Genomic DNA, 19693 nt, shown 5'->3' with positions numbered 1-19693 from the left:
CATACACTACAGACAATTTAGCTTACCCAATTCATCTACAGCACATGTCTTTAGACTCTGGGGGAAACCCACACCAACACGGGGAGAACATACAAACTCCACACAGAAATGGCAACTGAAAAATGTTTTCTCAATCTGTTTTTCTGTTTGCACATGTTTTCTTAACTTGCAGCATGTTTGAGCTCTCTCTGCCACTGTAGGTTTACGTGATTTTTGATAATGAGAAAATGAATCTATTGTCGATCTTTATGAAGTGTATAGCTCTAATCTACACTACCTGACACAAGTCTTGTCGTTGAAGTCAGTTGTAAAAGTAACCAATAATAACTCAACTCATTCATATGGGACCATAGTTCTTGCTTTATTTAGAACTTCAGGTCAAATGTTTTAATAAATAAATATGAATAAAATATAAAATCAATTTTAATAATTAACTGCAGACTACACTACCTGACAAAAAGTCCTGTCATCATAAGAGCAACAAATAATAACTTGACTTCTAGTTGATCATTTGGAAAAGTGGCAGAAGGTAGATTTTTCCAATGAATCATCTGTTGAACTGCATCCCAATCATCACGAATACTGCAGAAGACCAATTGGACCCCGCATGGACCCAAGATTCTCATAGAAATCAGTCAAGTTTGGTATAGGAAAAATCATGGTTTGGGGTTACATTTAGTATGGGGGCGGACGAGAGATCTGCAGAGTGAATGACAACATCAACAGCCTGAGGTATCAAGACATTTGTGCTGCCCATTACATTACAAACCACAGGAGAGAGCAAATTCTTCAGCAGGATAGCGCTCGTCATACGTCAGCCTCCACATCAAAGTTCCTGAAAGCAAAGAAAGTCAAGGTGCTCCAGGATTGACCAGCCCAGTCACCAGACTTGAACATTATTGAGCATGTTTGGGGTAAGATGAAGGAGGGGGCATTGATGATGAATCCAAAGAATCTTGATGAACTCTGGGAGTCCTGCAAGAACGCTTTCTTTGCCATTCCAGATGACTTTATTAATAAGTGATTTGAGTTATTGCAGAGATGTATGGATGCAGTCCTCCAAGCTCATGGGAGTCATACACAGTATTAATTCTTTTTCCACTGCAGCATGACTTTATATTCTATACTGTACATTATTTCTGTTAAGTGACAAGACTTTTGTCTAAGTAAAGTCAGATCTTACTGTCCTAATGAAATGATTAAAAATCAAGGCATGATCATATTTTATTTCGGTGAAATCAGCGTAATCTAGAGGCCTTTGCCTCTCATATAAGCCACTTCTGATGCCAAATGATCAACTAGAAGTCAAGTTATTATTTGTTGTTCCTAGTGACTCTCTTTTTATATCATGTTCTCTATTATAGACTAGTTGATGTATATAAAAATATTTCCCTGCTGAAAGCCTAGGCTGGTTTAAGCAGTTTTTTTCAGTAAGGTTTTTAACAGCATATACAACGCTAGAAAAAAAATCAAGATTATCAGTTTTGATCCTAACTAAAATAAAAATATATATTTTATTCCTGTGACTACTTTTTTGAGGAATAAATCCCAAACACACAGGAAGAAAGGCTCTTTTGAGTGTTGGAGTTCGTTGGTTTAATAAAACAAACCAACATTAAAACGATTAAATGTTATAGAAGAAAAATATAGATTATACAGAAACGATAACCAAATTAAAGAGTATTTCTCAATATTATCTGTTTCCGTTTGCCGTTAAGAACAATAAAACAAAAAGATATATTAAAACTTTTAAGATCCGTCGCCTTGTTGTACTTCAGCGACTGATATTATTGATTCAAAGCGCGCGATAAAATTCGCGCGCAAACATTCATTAGTCAAATGATGAAATCTTACAATGGACTTTGAATTATTTAAGCACAGCCGTGTGTTGTACTCAATGTACTTTCTCCAAATGGTTGAAAGGGGGCGAGTCGGGCTGTTTATTTGAGTAATAAAGGCTCGACGCTGGCGTGGCTGTTTATCAATGGTGGGCTATCAGTGAACATGAATGGGGAGTTGGAGATGAATGGAGGCTAGCTGCTGTGAGTTCTGTCATGGCGTATAGAGCTGTGAGGGAGCTGTCCGAGGTACTGAAGCATAATCCATCGCGGATCTACACCTTATCAACTGAGTTTCAGCAATAATCACTGCTAATGTGAACTATTGATCATTTGCTGTCGTCTAAATATTTCTGGCACTAGTAGTCACTCTTGGTTTCAGATGTGTCATCGGTGACTGGCTTGTGTAGATGGTCATTTACAGAGCAATTTCGCGCCCAATGTCCTTACAGGCACAAAACTGGACCGATGCAGCTCCCACTCGGGGACACTGTGTCCATCCACGAGTGTGTTTAATACGAGCGTGTGAGAACTGCTGTAGACAGGTAGAGAGAGAGAGAGAGAGAGAGAGAGAGAGAGAGAGAGAGAGAGAGAGAATCAGGGAGGGAGTGATTGAGAGAGAGCGAGAGAGAGGAAGGGAGGGAGGGAGAGAGAGAGGGAGGACGATGATGATGATGCTGCCGGTGGAAAATGGCTGCTGCATCCTCGAGCCCATCCGAAACCATATGAAGGTGGACAGAGAAAGACAAGAAAATGAGAGCAGCGAGCACAAGGAGTGAGTGAAAGAGAGACTGTGTGCGTGCGTATGTGAGCGAGAGTGTGAGAACGCGCGCGTGTGTGTGTGTGTGTGCGCGCGCGTGTGTGTGTATGAGTGTGAGAACGCGCGCGCGCACGAGAGTGTGTGTGTTCGGTAAGAAGGGGAATAAAAAAGACGAGAGACCGGGGGGCAGCCAGCTCGAAGCGGCGGGCAACACCGAGCCATGGAGGGCGAGTAAGTCCATGCATTTTTATTTGAGCAGAACAGACTGATTGATTTGAAGCACCTCTAATGGACTGTAGGATGCTCATAAACACTATTACGCAGCTATGGCTATCAACACTGTACACCATATTCTCCATATACATCCAACATTTGATGAATAACGCCAGCCAATGGGCCTCACAGACACTAAAACGCCTTCAATGCCGCGTGAAAGACGAACAGGGTGCAGTAAGGGACGGCTTTTTGTCTCGAGGATGATGTGTGTGGAGGCTCCACGTATAACCACCAAATACATCCGTGAATTATAAAACGTGTCGTTCAGAAATCGACGGAATATGGCGAGTTTTCTGGCGTCGGAAACACATTGGCGAGATGGAGGCGGAGAGGGATGCTTTTATCAACGCGTCTCGAGTTTCATTATGATTTTTAAAGCCAAACTTTATGAATGAAATGTGATTTTTCTCTCACCCCCCTCCTCCTCTTCCTCTTCATGTCTCCCCCTCCCCCCAGCGCTTCTCTTCTTCTTCTTCTTGTCCATATCCTCCTTTCACCCACTCATCTGCCCATTGAATTCGCTGTGCTGTGGCTTATATATATATATTTACATATGTGGCTTTATTCATTCATAAAACAGCGGGATGAACGAATGAGTGCGCGTGAACGCGTGTTGATCGGTGCTGCGACGGCTTATAATAACCGATACCGTTTAAAATCACACAAATGGGGATGTGAATCAAAATGGATGTGATTTCATAGCGTTTATTGTAATGGAGCTTGTCGGACTGGAAAGCCGCTATGAGGGCCTTGTATGGCGAATGGGCGCGTTCATTGATACATCTCAGGGAGGAATATAACTCTTCATCTCCCACCCTCTCCCTCATCATCTCCACACATTTCGTTCCCCTCAGGCCATTCATTTATTTACGATTTCTTTCTTTGTGCAGCTCACTCATATTAACATATGGAGCCATTGTGTCCTTTGTTGTTTCATATGGCTTTCATTGTAAATGGAAAAGGCTAATATTAAGCACTTTCTATAGAGAGCTGAGCGATGGCTGTAAACGCTTGTTCCGTGTGCGCGCTGAAAGTGTGATTAGATTTTCCTCGCCCACGTGACCGTCCATTAAAAATCGCGCTGTTTCCTCTCATTGTTATACCCGTGCTTCAGTGTTTATATATTCTTGACAAAACATGTAGTTTATAGGATACACAAAGCACACATGGCGTTGAGATTTGAGGTCATTCATTCTGTTTAACACAATAAACCAGTCCTCACCACCACACCACACCATCTTGTCTCAAGAAATCAAGCTAAATTGTGCCCCGTCTAGTTAACACACGTAGTACTAATAAAGCCTACTATATATATATATATATATATATATATATATATATATATATATATATATATATATATATATATATATATATATATATATATATATATAATGTTTTTACCTGACAAATAACGTCGAAATGGATGTCACACCTGACTCCGTCACAGAAAGCCGGGAAACGGCCCGCCCTTTTTGACGAATCAGAAACGTTCTCCTATACCTGTCAGTCTTTTTACAAGTTTGAGGATGTACTGTGGGGGGGTTTTTAAATTTATTAGCTATATTGCCAAAAGGGGTGAAATCAATTATGAACCTTTAACATAGACGTAAAAATTGATCCTATTTACTGCATATTTAATGCATGCTACGGGTCAAATGCCTTAATAATATTTTATCAAATTGTAATAACTTGCTCAACCTCTGAAAGGTCTTTTCATTTTGACTAACATCATCATTATGGCGTGGGCAGGGGAAAAAAAGCCAAACATGTTTCATCCACTCCCCTCCTGTCACGTGTCTGCTGCTATCTGTGAACATCACATGAGACATATTATTTCAAATGATTGTCTATTCCCAGAGATTGTATATTAAGGCATTTCAAGTACTCAACAATTATAGTGCTTGGTATTTAATGCTAATAATAAATCTTTTTTTAAACAGATGAAACCTAATGTCCCACATCACCTTTTTTCCCCTCACAGAGTATTCAGTTTCACTTGGAAATACGTGCAGAAAGATTACTGAAGCAAAATGGGTTATGAACGTCATAATTTTAGTGGCTTTTGCAGGCCAGTAATGGCACTTCCTCCACACTTAATCTGTGTAATGCAGCTAGTGGCTGTGTGATATGACAATATATATATATCGTATGGACAAAATAATAAGTCTATCACTATATGCTATATATATATATATATATATATATATATATATATATATATATATATATATATATATATATATATATATATAATTAATCGTTTATTCCATAGTGTCATAAAACACATTGTTTACAGTAATTTTTCATAATTTATATGAGTGCAATATTATACACCATCATGTCCACCATGGACATGTTATCTGCAATACGTTATTGAAAAGTGTTTCATATTTTATTAATGTTTATTAGTCAAAACATTTGACTTGAAGTTCTAAATAAAGCAAGATCTATTATCCCATATGAATGAGAACATTTCTGAGTATATACTTTAAAGAGCCCCGATTTTTGAAAATGAGCTTCCATGCAGTGTGTAACACAGCACTAAGTGAATGAAAACATCCAGCTGAGGTTTAAATCTGAAAGTGCATCGTGTTTAAAACTATTGATTAGTGAAATAGTCGACTCAGAGTCGAATAAATGAATCGTGTTGGGTTCGGATCTTTTGCCTGAACGCATCAACGTCGGTACGGTATATCACCCAATATGTATTGCCAGATCTGGTAAAACGTGAACGTGCCTTTCCCTTCAAACACTAGTGGAGCACGGGGGATCATGGTACTGATCATGACATAAAGATGACGATCACTGACAGATGGAGATTCGGCTGTGGGGAATAAACGGTTAAAGTTCACTTTCACAACAATAACACAGTATGGCCAACCTAGGGCTGTTTGTTGCTGTAATATTTCAGATTTTTGATACAATAACCTACGCTGCAACATGGGAATCGCCGGCTATTTGTTATTAAAGGAAAGAGCAGCAGAGACTATTATGTATGTGACTTTGTCAGACTTTGACAGGGACTTTGTCAGTAACTGTTACAGTTCATATGAACCAGTTTCTTCTTCCTCCGGATCATAACACGTAAGTGTAATTAAAAGTGTTGCCTCGTTTTCTGTAGTATTTGCTTGTATGTTGTAACCTGTAATCGCTCCGCACAGCTTGTAATCACTCATCTATTACAGATCAGTGCTTGTAATGTATCTCTCAGGGTAAATCTGTATAGGGCTATTCACATATTGCGTCCATAACCATGTTGAAAATGCGACACGTGCTTCTTCCTTTACCGATTTAATTGCGTTTTGTGCTCGCGATCCTCTGCTGTTTGTCTTTGCTTTGGCCACCATCAGCTGTTCCTCACATGCACGACGCACTCAATTTTCAAAATAGTTCAACTTTTTCCACTGTGTGGATTAATACTGTGTGTCGCTGTTATTACTTGAGTTTAGGTTTAAGAGTAGAGTAACATGCTGGTGTTAAGCTGCATTGCTTTATTGCATTCCTGCATTGGGCTCTCACATACTCTGCTACTTCATAGCCGTGTTGGGCGTTTTTCTCTGTCTCGCACTGAACCCAGTCGACCAATCACAACAGACTGGGTCATCAGACCAATCAGCACAGATTAACATCACGTAAAGGAGGGGTTTGGGAACAAATGAATCGCTGAATGAATCATATGAGAGTCGTTGAGATAATTAGGTCAAATAAATGCACATTATAAGACAATGAAAGTGTTTTTTGACCTTGCATGTCTATCAGCCTGTCTTTGGAGACCCCCAAAACCAAAATATGACATTTTCTAATGCAAAATAGGTAGTCTCTTTAAAATGTAGTCAATATAATACAACTATCAACTGACTGAATTTACAGAAATGGTAGTATATTGTGATATATATCGTTATCATGATATAAGATGCCTTACATTGTGATATGAGATTTTTGTCATATCACCCAGCCCTAAATGCAGCCCTTTCTTTGTCAATTACCTTTACCTTGCAGGTATTTCAAGATTTTATTCCGATGCTTGCATTTTTTCTCTTTGTTTCAAAGTGTGTGTGTGTTGGTGTAAGTGTTTATGCTAAGCTGGTTAGTACACTCACTGCTTTTACTTCCCTAACAGTGTGCGTGTCCGAGCGGTGGTGATGACACGTGACGATTCTAGTGGTGGCTGGGTGCCCCTTGGAGGTGGCGGCCTCAGTCATGTGGTCATTTGTAAGGGGCGGAGTTCTGAAGGTCGTGGGCGGAGAGAATACGTCATACGTGGAGAACGGCTACGCGATCGAGCAGTGAGTGTGTGCGTGTGTGTTCATGCCTGTTTTTGAGTGCGCTGAAGTTCCCGACAGTCCTGGAGTGTAGTTGTGGTAATTTGGTAGTCCCCCTCGTAAGTGGCCTACAAGTGACCCGCCTTTCTGTCTTCATGTAGCCTGTGCTGGAATGCGCCATTCAAAAGGGTTTGGTCTACAATAAGGTGAATCCCATCTTCCATCACTGGCGTGTGGAGGAGAGGAAGTTTGGTCTGACCTTCCAAAGTCCAGCTGACGCCATCTCCTTCGAGAGGGGCCTTCAAAGTGTCCTTGAGAAGCTGGACAGAGGTACAGGAGCAGGGGAAGATGGTCAGCAGGAAACTGGAGTGAAAGAAATTATTGAACACTAGATTAGATATGTTCCCACCAAGCAATTCTTTGTTTAAAAGACATCTAAACATAGACTTGGCTACAACAAGGCTAAATTTGGGCTCAGTGAAAATCTAATAGACGTCTAAGAATAGCCCAAAACTAGACTAGTCATCGAATACACAGATTAGACAGACTTCACATGTGTAATCATTTATTCCTGTGCATTTGATGAGTAGTCTAGTTTTGGGCTATTCTTAGATGCCTATTAGATTTTAACTGGCAGACCAAATTTAGCCTTATTTTAGCCAAACTGTCTATATTTAGATGTCTATTAGACTTCTTTTAAACAGAAAAACTGCTTGCTGGGTTGTGGCCTTTAAGGATGTGTTCACACTTTGCAGGTTTTATAACTCTGGTGCGATTACTCTTTCAGTGCAGTTCATTGAAATAGAGCAAACTCCGCCACCTGAATCTTGGACTAAACAATGAGCACTTTGTCTTGGTTTGCATTAGACTTATGCCAATGTTCAGTAATTCAATATATCGTGATAATGAACATGTACAATTTTGACATCATGGGCACTAAATATCCCTTCTTAATATACACATTGTATTTGCAGGGGTGCTCAAAATAGCAAAAAATGCTTGGAGACTCAAGCAGCTCACACACTGGACAAATACAATAAAAATATTGTTACGATATTAATATTGTCAACCATGTTGTCTAAAGCAGTGTTTCTCAACCACGTTCCTGCAGGACCACCAGCTCTGCACATTTTCCATGTCTCCTTAACCAAACACACCTGATTCAGATCATCAGCTCAGAGACTAAGGGTGCATTAACACTAGCACTTTTGGTCCGCACCTGGGTTCATTTGACATCAGAGTACGGTACATTTAGCTAGTGTGAACGTGTCTTCTGAACTCGTGTGCGCACTTACTAACTGTACACAAGTCCCCGTGAAAGAGGTGGTCTGGGGTACACTTCACTTCTAGTATGAATGCAATCGTACCAAATAATAGAAGTTAACCGCCAACAGTACAAAAAACTTTTGTTTTCATAACGTTCATTCGTGTGTGTGTGTGTGTGTGTGTTTGTGTCTGTGTATCATGTACTGTACCTTGGTGACAGGTGGGACTGAGCCAGTACAAACACAGTGATAATGTCTGCTTGTCTCCTCCAAAAACAGCTTCTGCAGACATTGTGTTGTGTTCTGAACGTTTATAATTTTATTTATAGAGTCGCTTTCTGTATGTCCAAAACCAAAAGATTCAGTAAAAGCAGAACAACCGTGATGTGTGTACGTCTTTCCATTTTGGCGCTTTGATTTTGTGGCCGTTACCTAGCAACAGCCGTACACACAACAGCAGCTCAATGACGCAAGCGTACCTGGGTTCAGAAGGAAAAAAGACGTAAACACAAACCAACCTAGAAGGTGGCAAGGGGGGGACAATCGAACTTGGGTATGATCCAGGCAATTGAACCAGGTGTGAAAGCAACCTAAAGGACCTGTAATGGGTGTGACAGACAAAGGAGACATTTAAAACATGTAGTGTTGGTGGTCCTCCAGGAACATGGCTGAGAAACACTGGTCTAAAGTCTACATGGTTGTTTATACGTTACTAAGCAATGTGAACAAATGTGAATGGTGGCACCAGTGTACATACCCTCACAGAAAACTGTGTTTACAAACTGTAGAGTATAAGGCATGGCACATCGCGGTGCCTGTGGTGTGCTACCCCCTTTAAATGTTAATAAATAATAGTTCAAAAATAAATATTTTCACATGTTAATCTGGCCTACTACATGCTGAAATATTGATTAAAAATTCTGTACTTATAGTGCTACTGTTTATCAACAATGTGCAATAAGACTCCAATAGTTTTTATTAGTTAATTTAACTTATCTGGCAATGAAAACTACAAACTCTATCATTAATGGTAGGTGATGTTAAATTCGTAGTTAACAACTAATATTGTATTTAAATCGTAGTCGTAGTAATCTAAAACCGTGGTCAAATTGCAGTTTTCGCCCAATAGACTTCCATTTATAAGCACGTGAATGCGACAGACCAGGGGCCTCATGTACGAAGACTTGCGTTGAAATCATACTAAAACTTTGCGTACAAACAAAGCTGTAAATGTGCGTACGCAGTAAAAAATTCAGATGTGTGAATCCCACGCATATTCTCTTTGTACATCCCAAAACAAAACCCTTCCTGCCTCCTCCCCCATATGAATATGCTAATGACTCTACTTTGGCAAAACCAAACGAAAAAGCAATGGCAAAAGCAGAAGCTTTGAACAGAATGTGAATTGGAGGTGCTCCTTTCGGTGGTAGACCGGAGAAAAACTGTGTCATTTGCAAGTTTGTCCTCCGGAATTACTATCAAAAGACAAAAATAGAGTGAGAGAGTTTAGCTGACGCGGTTAACGTAGTTGGGTCTGAACATCGCACTGCGAGTGAATTAAAAAAGAAATGGTCCGGTGTAAAATTTTCTAATGTCTATAACAGCGTGAGTGGCGTACCTCGTAAAGCGTAATTAATAAGTGTGTTAATAAGTGTGTGTATTATGTTAAGCGCATTTGAGCATCATACTTTATTTGCACATTTATTGACTGGAAATGTTTCTGATTCACGTATGCAAATTCATCTTCAGATGGCGCCTTTATAGCAATGTGCGTGCAGTCGATTGCTAAGATTAAATTGGGAAAACCGGCGATTGCTGCAAATTGCGCTTTAATGTTTGGCTGGTCAACTGCATGGTGTAGAAACCTTATATACCTGCTAGACATGTGGATGATCCCCATACAGCTGCCATTGCACTGCTCAAAGATACATTGTAGTGTGCAATTTAATGTAATTGCCTCTAGGAGTCGCCGATGGAAATAAAACAAACACACACAAGAAATGCACGTACGCCAGACATGAAGTTGGCGTGGACCAACGCACATTCCCACGTTCATTTCATCGTTAGTAAATCCAAACGTGATCGTGAAATCTGGCATCTGCAAAGTTTTTGTGCGTACGCAGCGTTGATACATGAGGCCCCAGAAACGCTTGCTCACGCGACAAGTTTCGCAGTTCGCTGCATTGCAAAGTTCAAGCTTGGTGACCTGCTAAATCGCATCACGTGACTGCATGAGACCAATCAAAGATTAAAACATGACTTCTCTAGACAGAAATGTAAAATATGAACCAATCGCTTGCTTTTTTAAATGTCTAATCATCTTGTTTAATCCCGCCCCTTTTCGCAGCTCCGTATGACAGGATTTTGCATGCTCAAACTCTAATGTGACTGCGGCAAGTTATAATCATTTTATTAAATCTTAATTAATTAGAATTGATTGTAGAGTTAATTCATTTGAAATACACCAAGTATTTTTTGTCAATATACCTGTTCTGCTTCCTGACTGCTTTGACTCCTTTACACAGTTTGATAGGGTATTTACACGATAACTGATTAAAAATTAAATAAAAGAATATTATAAAATTTACATACAACTAGCGTGTTTAGTTGAGCACACAGCATTGTTTTGTTTTTTATGTGACGTACACATCATAAAGTACTTTTTTTTGGTTTTGTTTATTAGATTTAATTCTTTTTTTGTTGGTCCAGACCAAAATGAACCAACAGAACTGTAGGTGTGAACACACCCTTAGATATACCAATATGGTGAAGATGCTGATTGTGCTAGTGTAAACTCATTTTCTTTCTGGCAATGTATTCACAATAAAAGAGAACATTTTTTTTAAACATTTTCCTGCAGGATCTGACTCGCCATCCTCATCGACACCTGAAGAGGGCGACACTGAGGATGACGGTCAAGCAGTGAGTGTTTTTCTCATTTCAAACTGCTTCATATATTGTGTGCCTAGATTTCTATCAAGTCATCATAGCTTTTAAAGTCAATTCAAGAGTTCACATTTGTTCACAAGGGATCCTCGAGCCCGGGGCTTCCTCCCGTTTGGAGAGCGAGAGGGGAGCCTGAGCTCGGTGGATCTCAGAACTCCCTGTCTGCAGTAGCTAAGGGAACATGTGAGGAAAAAAGGGGGCTAGACAAATGCTTGATTGTTATGCATGATGTATATATTTGGATGGTGGGAGGAAACCGGAGAACCCGGGGAAAACCCACGCGGACACGGGGAGAATATACAAACTCCTCACAGAAACACCTACCGACCTGGCAGGACTAGGGCTGGCAGTGTTCTTGCTGTGGGGCTAACAGTGCTAACCACTGGGCCTCTGTGCCGCCCGATCTATAGTGAAGGAGGAGAACGGGGAGGAAGGGGGGTTTCTTCCAAACGAAGATAAAGTGGACTGAAAACTGTGGTTATTTATAGTAGCTTATGGCTCATATGATTGGATGATACTGATTAGCTTAATATGAGACCGGCTGTGATAAATCATAAGCACGTGATCCTCTCGAAATTAGTTTATGAATAAACCTCACTAAAATCACAACTGACTTAATTAATTTTCTTAATTCTGTATTCCTGGTCATTTGAAAGAATCCTGTCTTTATTCTTTATTATTTTAATGACAGTAATTTAGTTGGCTTGGTCTTTTTTCTAATCTAATCCAACCAGATTCAAAGCCACACGAGTCTGACCACGATTCACTCATAAATCAAAACTATCCATACTCCAGCAGTCATCTCTACATGTCATTTTCTCTTTTTTTGGTGGTGGTGGCTTTAGCATTAGGTGGTTCTGCATGTTTGATGACTTGCAGTCTGTCTCAGTCTCATACAGGGAGTGAGTCGTCATCCAACAGCAGAAAGGAGATGCTGCCCAAACCCATTACCATTGTGACCAGCGAGTCCTCCTCCACCTGTTTTGTGCGCCCTTCAGAGGAGTTTGCGTACGGGAACAGGACACAGACCCCGGCACAGGTAAAAGATTCACTTTCCATTTGAATTCAATGAGTTGATTTCAGTTTATTGGTTAATGAATGGCATGATCACTTTAGAAGAAGGATTTTCTTATTTAAAAATCAGATGCCATGTTCTTAGAAATGTACTGTGTGTATTCATGTTCATTTCTAACACTCTTAAAAAAAGTGATTACAAAATAAATATTTTGGTTTCTCAATAAACGTGAACATTGCTTAAAGGGCCATGAAATCCCCCCCGTCTCAGCAGGGTGTTTTCACACCTCTAGTTTGAAAAAAGTCAGGAAAGTGAGTGAGTCCAGCTTTGTTTAGGTGGGAGTGTCGAGTGGCGAATAAGAAGGGTTTGAAAAGGGGAGTTTCAGTACGTGCACACGCTGATTTTCACATCAGCAACACTGACACAGGGGAGATAGACACTGACTACGTTTACATGGACATCAGTAATCGAATTATTTGTCTTAATCTGAATAAAACAATAATATGATGAAGGTGTTTACATGAGTTGCTGTTTGATAAACAAAATTGTTTCTTTGATAATACCGTTTTACATGTTATAGCACATAATACGATTAACGTCATTGTGTCACCGCGCTATCCACTTTTTCTCAGGAGTTTCATGTAATTTCGAGTGTTTCATTCTTAATTTGTTGACTTTAACTGCAGTTTGGCACCTTCACTTTCATTTAGGAACATTTCATGCATGCCCCCGTGAAAAACAAGACATTGGATGGGCGAAATTGCTGAAAGAGTGTTGTTTTAATGGAATTTTTAATACCACACGCCGTATGAGAGAAAAAAAAACCCTCTGTATGTCTTGGTAGATGCAGAGACTCGATAGGTGCAGAGAATAGCGTCAAACAGCCATGTAATCTAACAGCCGAACCTGGCCTGCAAGGCAATTTGTTCCGGCCCTCCGAATAGTGTAACCAAGACATCAAAAATATATTTTGTTCAGTCAAAAAACAGCCTCTATAGTTATGAAGTGAAGTGCGTCTGTTCAATACAGCACAAGCTGCAGGTAAAGGCTGCACAGAGCATGAGTCACCTGACATTAATCGAGTGGTGCGAGCAGTCGAAAACTTTTGGCTACTTAATGGTAAAGTCTTCTCAACGCCGCGTTTCTGTTGCACGGAACGAAACTGCTGCAACTAAACAAAGTTATGCCACCTGTGCGCTAGTTTAAAGTTCCGAGCTTATACACTGAGGCTAATACGCACGCACACTGGATTAACTATAGCAGCGGGCCATTCACATATCGCATCTTTTCCACACGCAAGTTCGTTATTTTTAATGTAATAATATATGCCAATATGCACGCGAAAGCGGAGCGATGCGCTCGCGCCTTCTAGATGCACCGAGTAGAAAACATCTCATACCGTAGCGGTGAGAGTTGTGTGTGGCTTTCAGTGCAATGTAAACAATAGATATGTTAGATGAATTATTACAAATTATTAAAATAATTATGCATATATGAACGCAGATGATAACAACAGTTCATTTAAATACTTAGCTAATATAAAGCTTAAATTTACATTAGATGTGATAACCCTGAAACCATAATTATTCTTTAGACTATATAATCGTACAACCAAAATCTTTAATTGTTGCATCCATAATTGTTATGCAGTTCAAAACAACATATGAATGTGTCTGAATGTAGAAGAAGCCTACTTAAGCTATGCACTGCTTTTGTTACATTTGAATGTGTCTGTAAAAAAAAGCCACATTGTACAATATGCACTAATGTTATGTAGTTTCAAAATACAATATATTAACATTTCAGTGTAGAAAAATACAACGTGTGTGTCTTAAGGAGCAAAAATACAACATATGGGCTCTTATATGCTGTTGTATCATCACTTATATTGCAAGTCTTATCTCTCCGGCCCCTCATTTGGGATGCTCTTCATGAACTGGCCCCAATGACAAACTAATTGAATAGCCCTTCTATAGACTATTGTTTACATGTTTACATTCTGAGAGCAGCAACACTGGAATTTACACAAGGATCTCATGGCCGTGACGCAGCTTCAAAATTTCTTTTCAAACTGGAAGAACGAATTTGCTTTGAAATAACGCAAACACAACCAATAAAACATTTTTTTGTGAAATATGTGTCCTAATAGTGTTTTTAGCAGCGTGGGACACATATATGATTGTCAACATCTCAAAAAATGTGTTTTGGTGTTTCATGACCCTTTAAGATAACCCAGATTCTTATTTTGAACAACATTTCTAAGTGGTTGCATGGATGTTAAAGGTTCTTCACTGAGCTACATTCCAGTACAAACAAAAACATGTATCAGTGTTTAAAAAAAAAGATGTTTAATACCAATTTCAAGATGTAATGTCATGTGGCACAACAATCATTATGAAAGTACAACATTATCACTTTTGAATACATCAAAAGAATTTAACAATAAGTCTGACAATAGCAGTGAAGCAACTAAACAAAATATTTTCTAAAATTTAATCAGAGAAACTGTATTTGAGTTAGGGCTGTGCGATTTGGGGAAAATATCACATTTTTTGACAGATATAGCGATTGCGATATGATTTGCTATTCAATTTTGTAGACAAACTTCAGCTCAATAATCTGTATCGCTGCTTCTTACTGCTAAAATTTAGTGAGTGTTAGTTAAAAAAAAGAAACTAAAAAGATATTGACTTACTCCGACATTTATTCAAATTTGTTTTTAAGTATTCAGAAATTAATAGTTTTTTTTCTAGAGCAAACGGTAAACAGAAATAATATGCCCTTTCCTGTCTGTAAACAAGTTCAACTCAAATTAGGGAGATAGTGTAGCTAATTTATACTAACAAAAAAAATTATAATTATAAAATTACAGAACATGGCTGATAAGAGCCTTTCTGTATATTATATTGTCTATCATAGATGCTATACAAAATTTCATGACATTCAATGTACAGCTGTGGTACAGCAAAATGGCTGGTACGACAGATGGCATCATCCCACTTGTTCGCTCTTTCCTGTTTGTTTTTTTATTGTACGCCTTCTGGTAGGGCGATTCTGATTGGGCAGAACAAAAGTGTGCTCACACTCAATTGGCTAGTAGGACTGTCACACACAGACGGCAGTCACACATTTGCTCTGGGAGGAGGAAATTCAATTATATATATATATATATATATATATATATATATATATATATATATATATATATATATATATATATATATATTTACATATCGCTGCGTATATATTTCAAATCGCTTCAAATTCGATTCAATTTCGATTAACCTTAAAGCCCTTATTTGAGTCACTGAATGAATGAATGGTATTTTAATCACATTACATTCAACCCTCACTCTTCTCCTACCACAGATCCACACCCGACCTTCCCAGCACCAGCTCACCCAAGTCACAGCTGTGTTGAACCCTCCGTCGCCCCCTCCACCCCCTCCGGCTCCTCCGACTCCCCCTGCAGCACCCCCTGCTGCCTCTCCCCTCTCTCCGCTTTCGCCCACCATCTCCCTGCTGGAAGAAGGGGACCTCCGCAGCCTGGACCCCTGCAAGGACTTGTGGGGTACGCGTGGCTATGAGGACTACCGCCGCGCAGGTGCTACACGGACCAAGGTGGGTGGGCTGACAGGGGGTGTGGTGGTGGGTGGCGGGCAGGAAAAATCTGAGCTTTGTGTGGTGCGCTTCGAGAAAGAATTGGCAGGCGTGGGCACCACAGGCTGCGAAGTCACCGTCATGCTGGACACCAAAGGCTCTCAGCGCAACTCTTCACCCACCTGCATGCCCAACGCCGTGCCGGGGGTGCCGTCGGCCAGCGGCTCCCCGCAGGAGACGGGCAAAAGCTCACCCTCTCCCTGCTGCATTCACACCTCACTTGCCACGCCCCGCTCTCGGACTCGCAAGCGAGGGGCTGGCGGAGGGGAAGCCATCTCCCCTGACGACGACAGCTCCTGCCCGCAGGGCTCCTCCTCGTGCTCGTCGCGCTGCGTGTACTGCCGCTCCGTCTTTAGCGCCTCCGAGAACGGACGGGGCCGCTGCCGGGACGCTCCCGACCCGGCGCTACACTGCCTACGACAGTGGACGTGCGTGTGGTGCGCGGAGAGCCTACTTTACCATTGCATGTCGGACTCTGAGGGCGAGTTCTGGGAGCCGTGCTCATGCGAGGACTCGTTGGGTGGCCGGCCGCACCCGCTATGCTGTGCCCGCTGGATGGCGCTGCTGGCGTTGTCTCTTTTCGTGCCCTGCATGTGCTGCTACCTGCCCCTGCGCGCATGCCTGCGCTGTGGGGAGAGATGCGGCTGCTGCGGAGGAAAGCACAAGGCCGTGCGATGAGGCCTGACTGGGGGAGGGCACGTGGCCAGGGCTTATTGTGTTGGGGACAGGAGCACAAAGACGAGGAACAGCCGTAGAGCCAGATCTCCTACATAAACCTTCATGATAATATCCTCCCCTCGCTCCCTCCGAGGCCGTCTGCTGCATTCCGCTCTTTCTGTTCTCTGCTCGGACCCTTCACGCTCGTACCGGCATTGGGTGGATGCATGGGTTCGAGGAGATTGCTCTCTGATTTGCTGGTGGTTGGAGTCAGGGGTGGGGAGTGAATGGGGATCAGTGACGTGTAAACAATTGTTAGTTTTCTTTTCTCTTGAGTTTTTTTTATTTCATTTTTTTAATTTAGGGAGAAAATATGAGATGAAAAATGTTTATAGCTATGGTTATCAGACCTTTTGGAGTATCTTATTTTACTTGAACTATTGAAAGATATTTTTTTGCAGTTGATTTAATGAACACACTCCCCTTGTACCTCTAAGTTACTGATTTTTACCTCAATGTCCAGAGGAGAGGAAGGCAGATAGAGAAAGAGACACTTATTTCGGGGGACTGTGTGCTGTGGTGAGGTTTTGTATATGGTCTTTGCGATAGGTTTTTCACGCATGTTCGACTAGAACATATTTGTGAAGGAGAACATTTTGATGTCTTGCCACTTTTAGTTGTTCAGGAACAGGGAACGTGAACGGTCTGATCGAGGGCAGTTTCACCAAAACCACCACTTTCACCACATGCCGACACACACATACATGCTCATTCTTCTGTCAAGAGTATAGGATAGTATTTTACTTGCCAACAACTGAGAATGTTGCCTATATTTAAATGTATAGACCAAAAAAAGTGGAGTGATAATCTAGACCTGAATCTGCCGAACATTTGCACAGCAAATGTGACATGAGGCCTTGAAATGTAGTTGTACACGCCACCAAAAATGCAGTGCAATTAGTTATTACTCAGAGAGAAGGATTGTTGTGTGTGACACAACACTTTATCTGTTAGTATGGCAACAAGAGAAGTACTCAATCATGAACTAAAATTGGTTACGCTGCACCTCCTGTGTGCTTTTGGGTCATTTCACCAGAGCAACAAAGTCACAGGACAGTTTGTCTGTGGAGCTGTGCAGGTAGCCCCGCCCACAGTGAAATCCTATTGGTTTAAACACCTCAGCTGTGTTCTGATTGGCTGTGTAACAGTATATTTTTGTTCTCACTGTGTACAGGCAAATGACTTGACACGAAACACTTTTTCCGATGAAGAATATAAAGCATTTAGACCAATCAGTTCGAACGCTGCCTGGCATTAACGGTTTGGACCTCAAAGTGTTAAGAAACATTGCTTTAAGATATCTCAAAGCTGCTACTTCAACGCCCTCTAAACTTGTTTGTACCTCGCTGCTAGTAAAGAGGAGTTAGGGAATCAGACACAGCCCTGTAGTCAATTTTTGAGTTTGAACGCCTCCGAATGATATCAGTGACGGGAAAAACGTATGTCCGAGTTACAGAGGAATCAGTGTTGTATTGACTGCTCATTAGAGTCACTTTAAAAAAAAATGTTTTTACAGCAGGATGAACCATTGAACCATTCAAACATATGTTGTATATCATCGTCCATTTGGACTCATTACAGTCCATCTTCAAAGATGTGAAAACATTTTCTCACACTCGCACATAATCACTCACTCTTTACGGGCAGAATATTAGACATGAGTAGAGAAACACAAAAGACCCAAAAATAGCACTGGAGAAAAAAAAAGAGAGAGAGAGAGAGAGAGAGAGAGAGAGAGAAACCCTTGAGGGCCCTAGTCATACATCCTATTAATAAATGTGCCTTTTGATTTATTTAACCAATAACCTATAATTTCTAAGTAACAACGTACCTAAATACTCATTTTCTTTTTCGGGTTGTTTATTTCTGCCAATGTGCATATTTTAATATGTATGTGTCTATTAGTTTGAAAAGTAATCAATGGAAAATATTACCTGTTTATATATTTATTGAGATATTTATTCTAATTCTTTATTTATTTTTGGAGACGGGTTTTTATTTTCTGTGCTGTCTTACTTCTCTGACTTTGTGCCAATTTGCTGCTTTGAGGTGTTACATATCGTGGGTTTGTATCATTAATTAAACCCTAACTCTATATTTTAATGAAACGTTTGCACTCTGAATCATGTTTACATGTGTTTGTGTGTGTATGCTAATACTGGGACGGCGTTAGATTTTGTCCATTCACATGTCCACTTGGAATAACATGAATTTCTTGAAGAAACTCATATCCAGCTCATATTTAAGCCTAAAAACACACCTTTTCCTTACCCTTTATTTTATTGCACACCTGTCAACATTTGTCTCCGAAAATGGTGGGGAGTGGTGGGGATGTCTAGGTGTCGGGGGTGAGGTGTCTGAATAACACAGCTAGTAACTGTACTATGCACCGGGTTTCGGGCAGTTGCTGCAATCAGATACTATACCAAAGTCGGCGATCCGGGGTAGTTATAAACTGTACCAAAAAGCTTAGGACAAGGGGGGGTTGGGGGGTAAAATTACAGGAGTTTTCCGGGAGAAATAAAATAACGGGAGGGTGGCAGGAGATGGGTCTGAAAAACGGGAGACTCCCGGGAAAAACTGGAGTGTTGGCAGGTATGTTTTATTGTGTCCCTGTTACTGTCATGATCACTAGTGATATAGCAGTTGCAGATTGCTGGAGAACTACAAATCTCCCACTGATATGAACTACAAACCCCTTCATGCACCCCAAATGGTGGGCACCAGATCCATTGTGGGACTCCATAGATATTTACATTAGATGTCACCTACGCTATCGGTGTCTATTGGAAGGAATGCATCAATAGAGCTGCCATTTTAGTACAGGGTAGCGTTCTTTTGAATTGAATGTGGGACCAAGGTGCAGTGGAGGACTGACCATTCAGAGCCAGAGATATATGCACATATATCTATGATCGAGAGTTTTCCCGGTGGTCCGTATGCAAAATATT

General features: G+C 40.7%; 1 protein-coding gene across 2 annotated transcripts; it reads left to right on the top strand.

Annotated features, from left to right (window-relative positions):
- The first annotated feature begins 2508 nt into the window (after window positions 1–2508).
- On the top strand, window positions 2509–18493 carry spred3 (sprouty related EVH1 domain containing 3). Of its 2 annotated transcripts, XM_056479066.1 has the most exons (6): window positions 2509–2829; window positions 6998–7163; window positions 7301–7469; window positions 11265–11326; window positions 12240–12389; window positions 15735–18493. In XM_056479066.1, exons 1-6 carry the CDS (start codon window positions 2819–2821, stop codon window positions 16701–16703), a joined length of 1527 nt encoding a protein of 508 aa, XP_056335041.1. In that variant the 5' UTR covers window positions 2509–2818; the 3' UTR covers window positions 16704–18493. The 2 variants fall into 2 exon arrangements, with proteins under 2 accessions (XP_056335041.1, XP_056335042.1); XM_056479067.1 differs by lacking the exons at window positions 2509–2829; window positions 6998–7163 and having other exon boundaries at window positions 7381–7469; window positions 12230–12389.
- Window positions 18494–19693: the final 1200 nt, after the last annotated feature.

This window comes from Danio aesculapii, chromosome 18, assembly GCF_903798145.1.
Source record: "Danio aesculapii chromosome 18, fDanAes4.1, whole genome shotgun sequence".
Classification (NCBI taxonomy): Eukaryota; Metazoa; Chordata; class Actinopteri; order Cypriniformes; family Danionidae; genus Danio; species Danio aesculapii.
This window is presented reverse-complemented; position numbering and strand designations above follow the sequence as displayed.

Excerpts from the sequence above, each read along its gene's own strand:
- spred3 (XM_056479066.1), top strand. Across the intron at positions 7,470-11,264 it reads CCTTGAGAAGCTGGACAGAG|GATCTGACTCGCCATCCTCA; the intron begins GTACAGGAGCAG and ends ATTTTCCTGCAG. Across the intron at positions 11,327-12,239 it reads CTGAGGATGACGGTCAAGCA|TCTCATACAGGGAGTGAGTC; the intron begins GTGAGTGTTTTT and ends AGTCTGTCTCAG.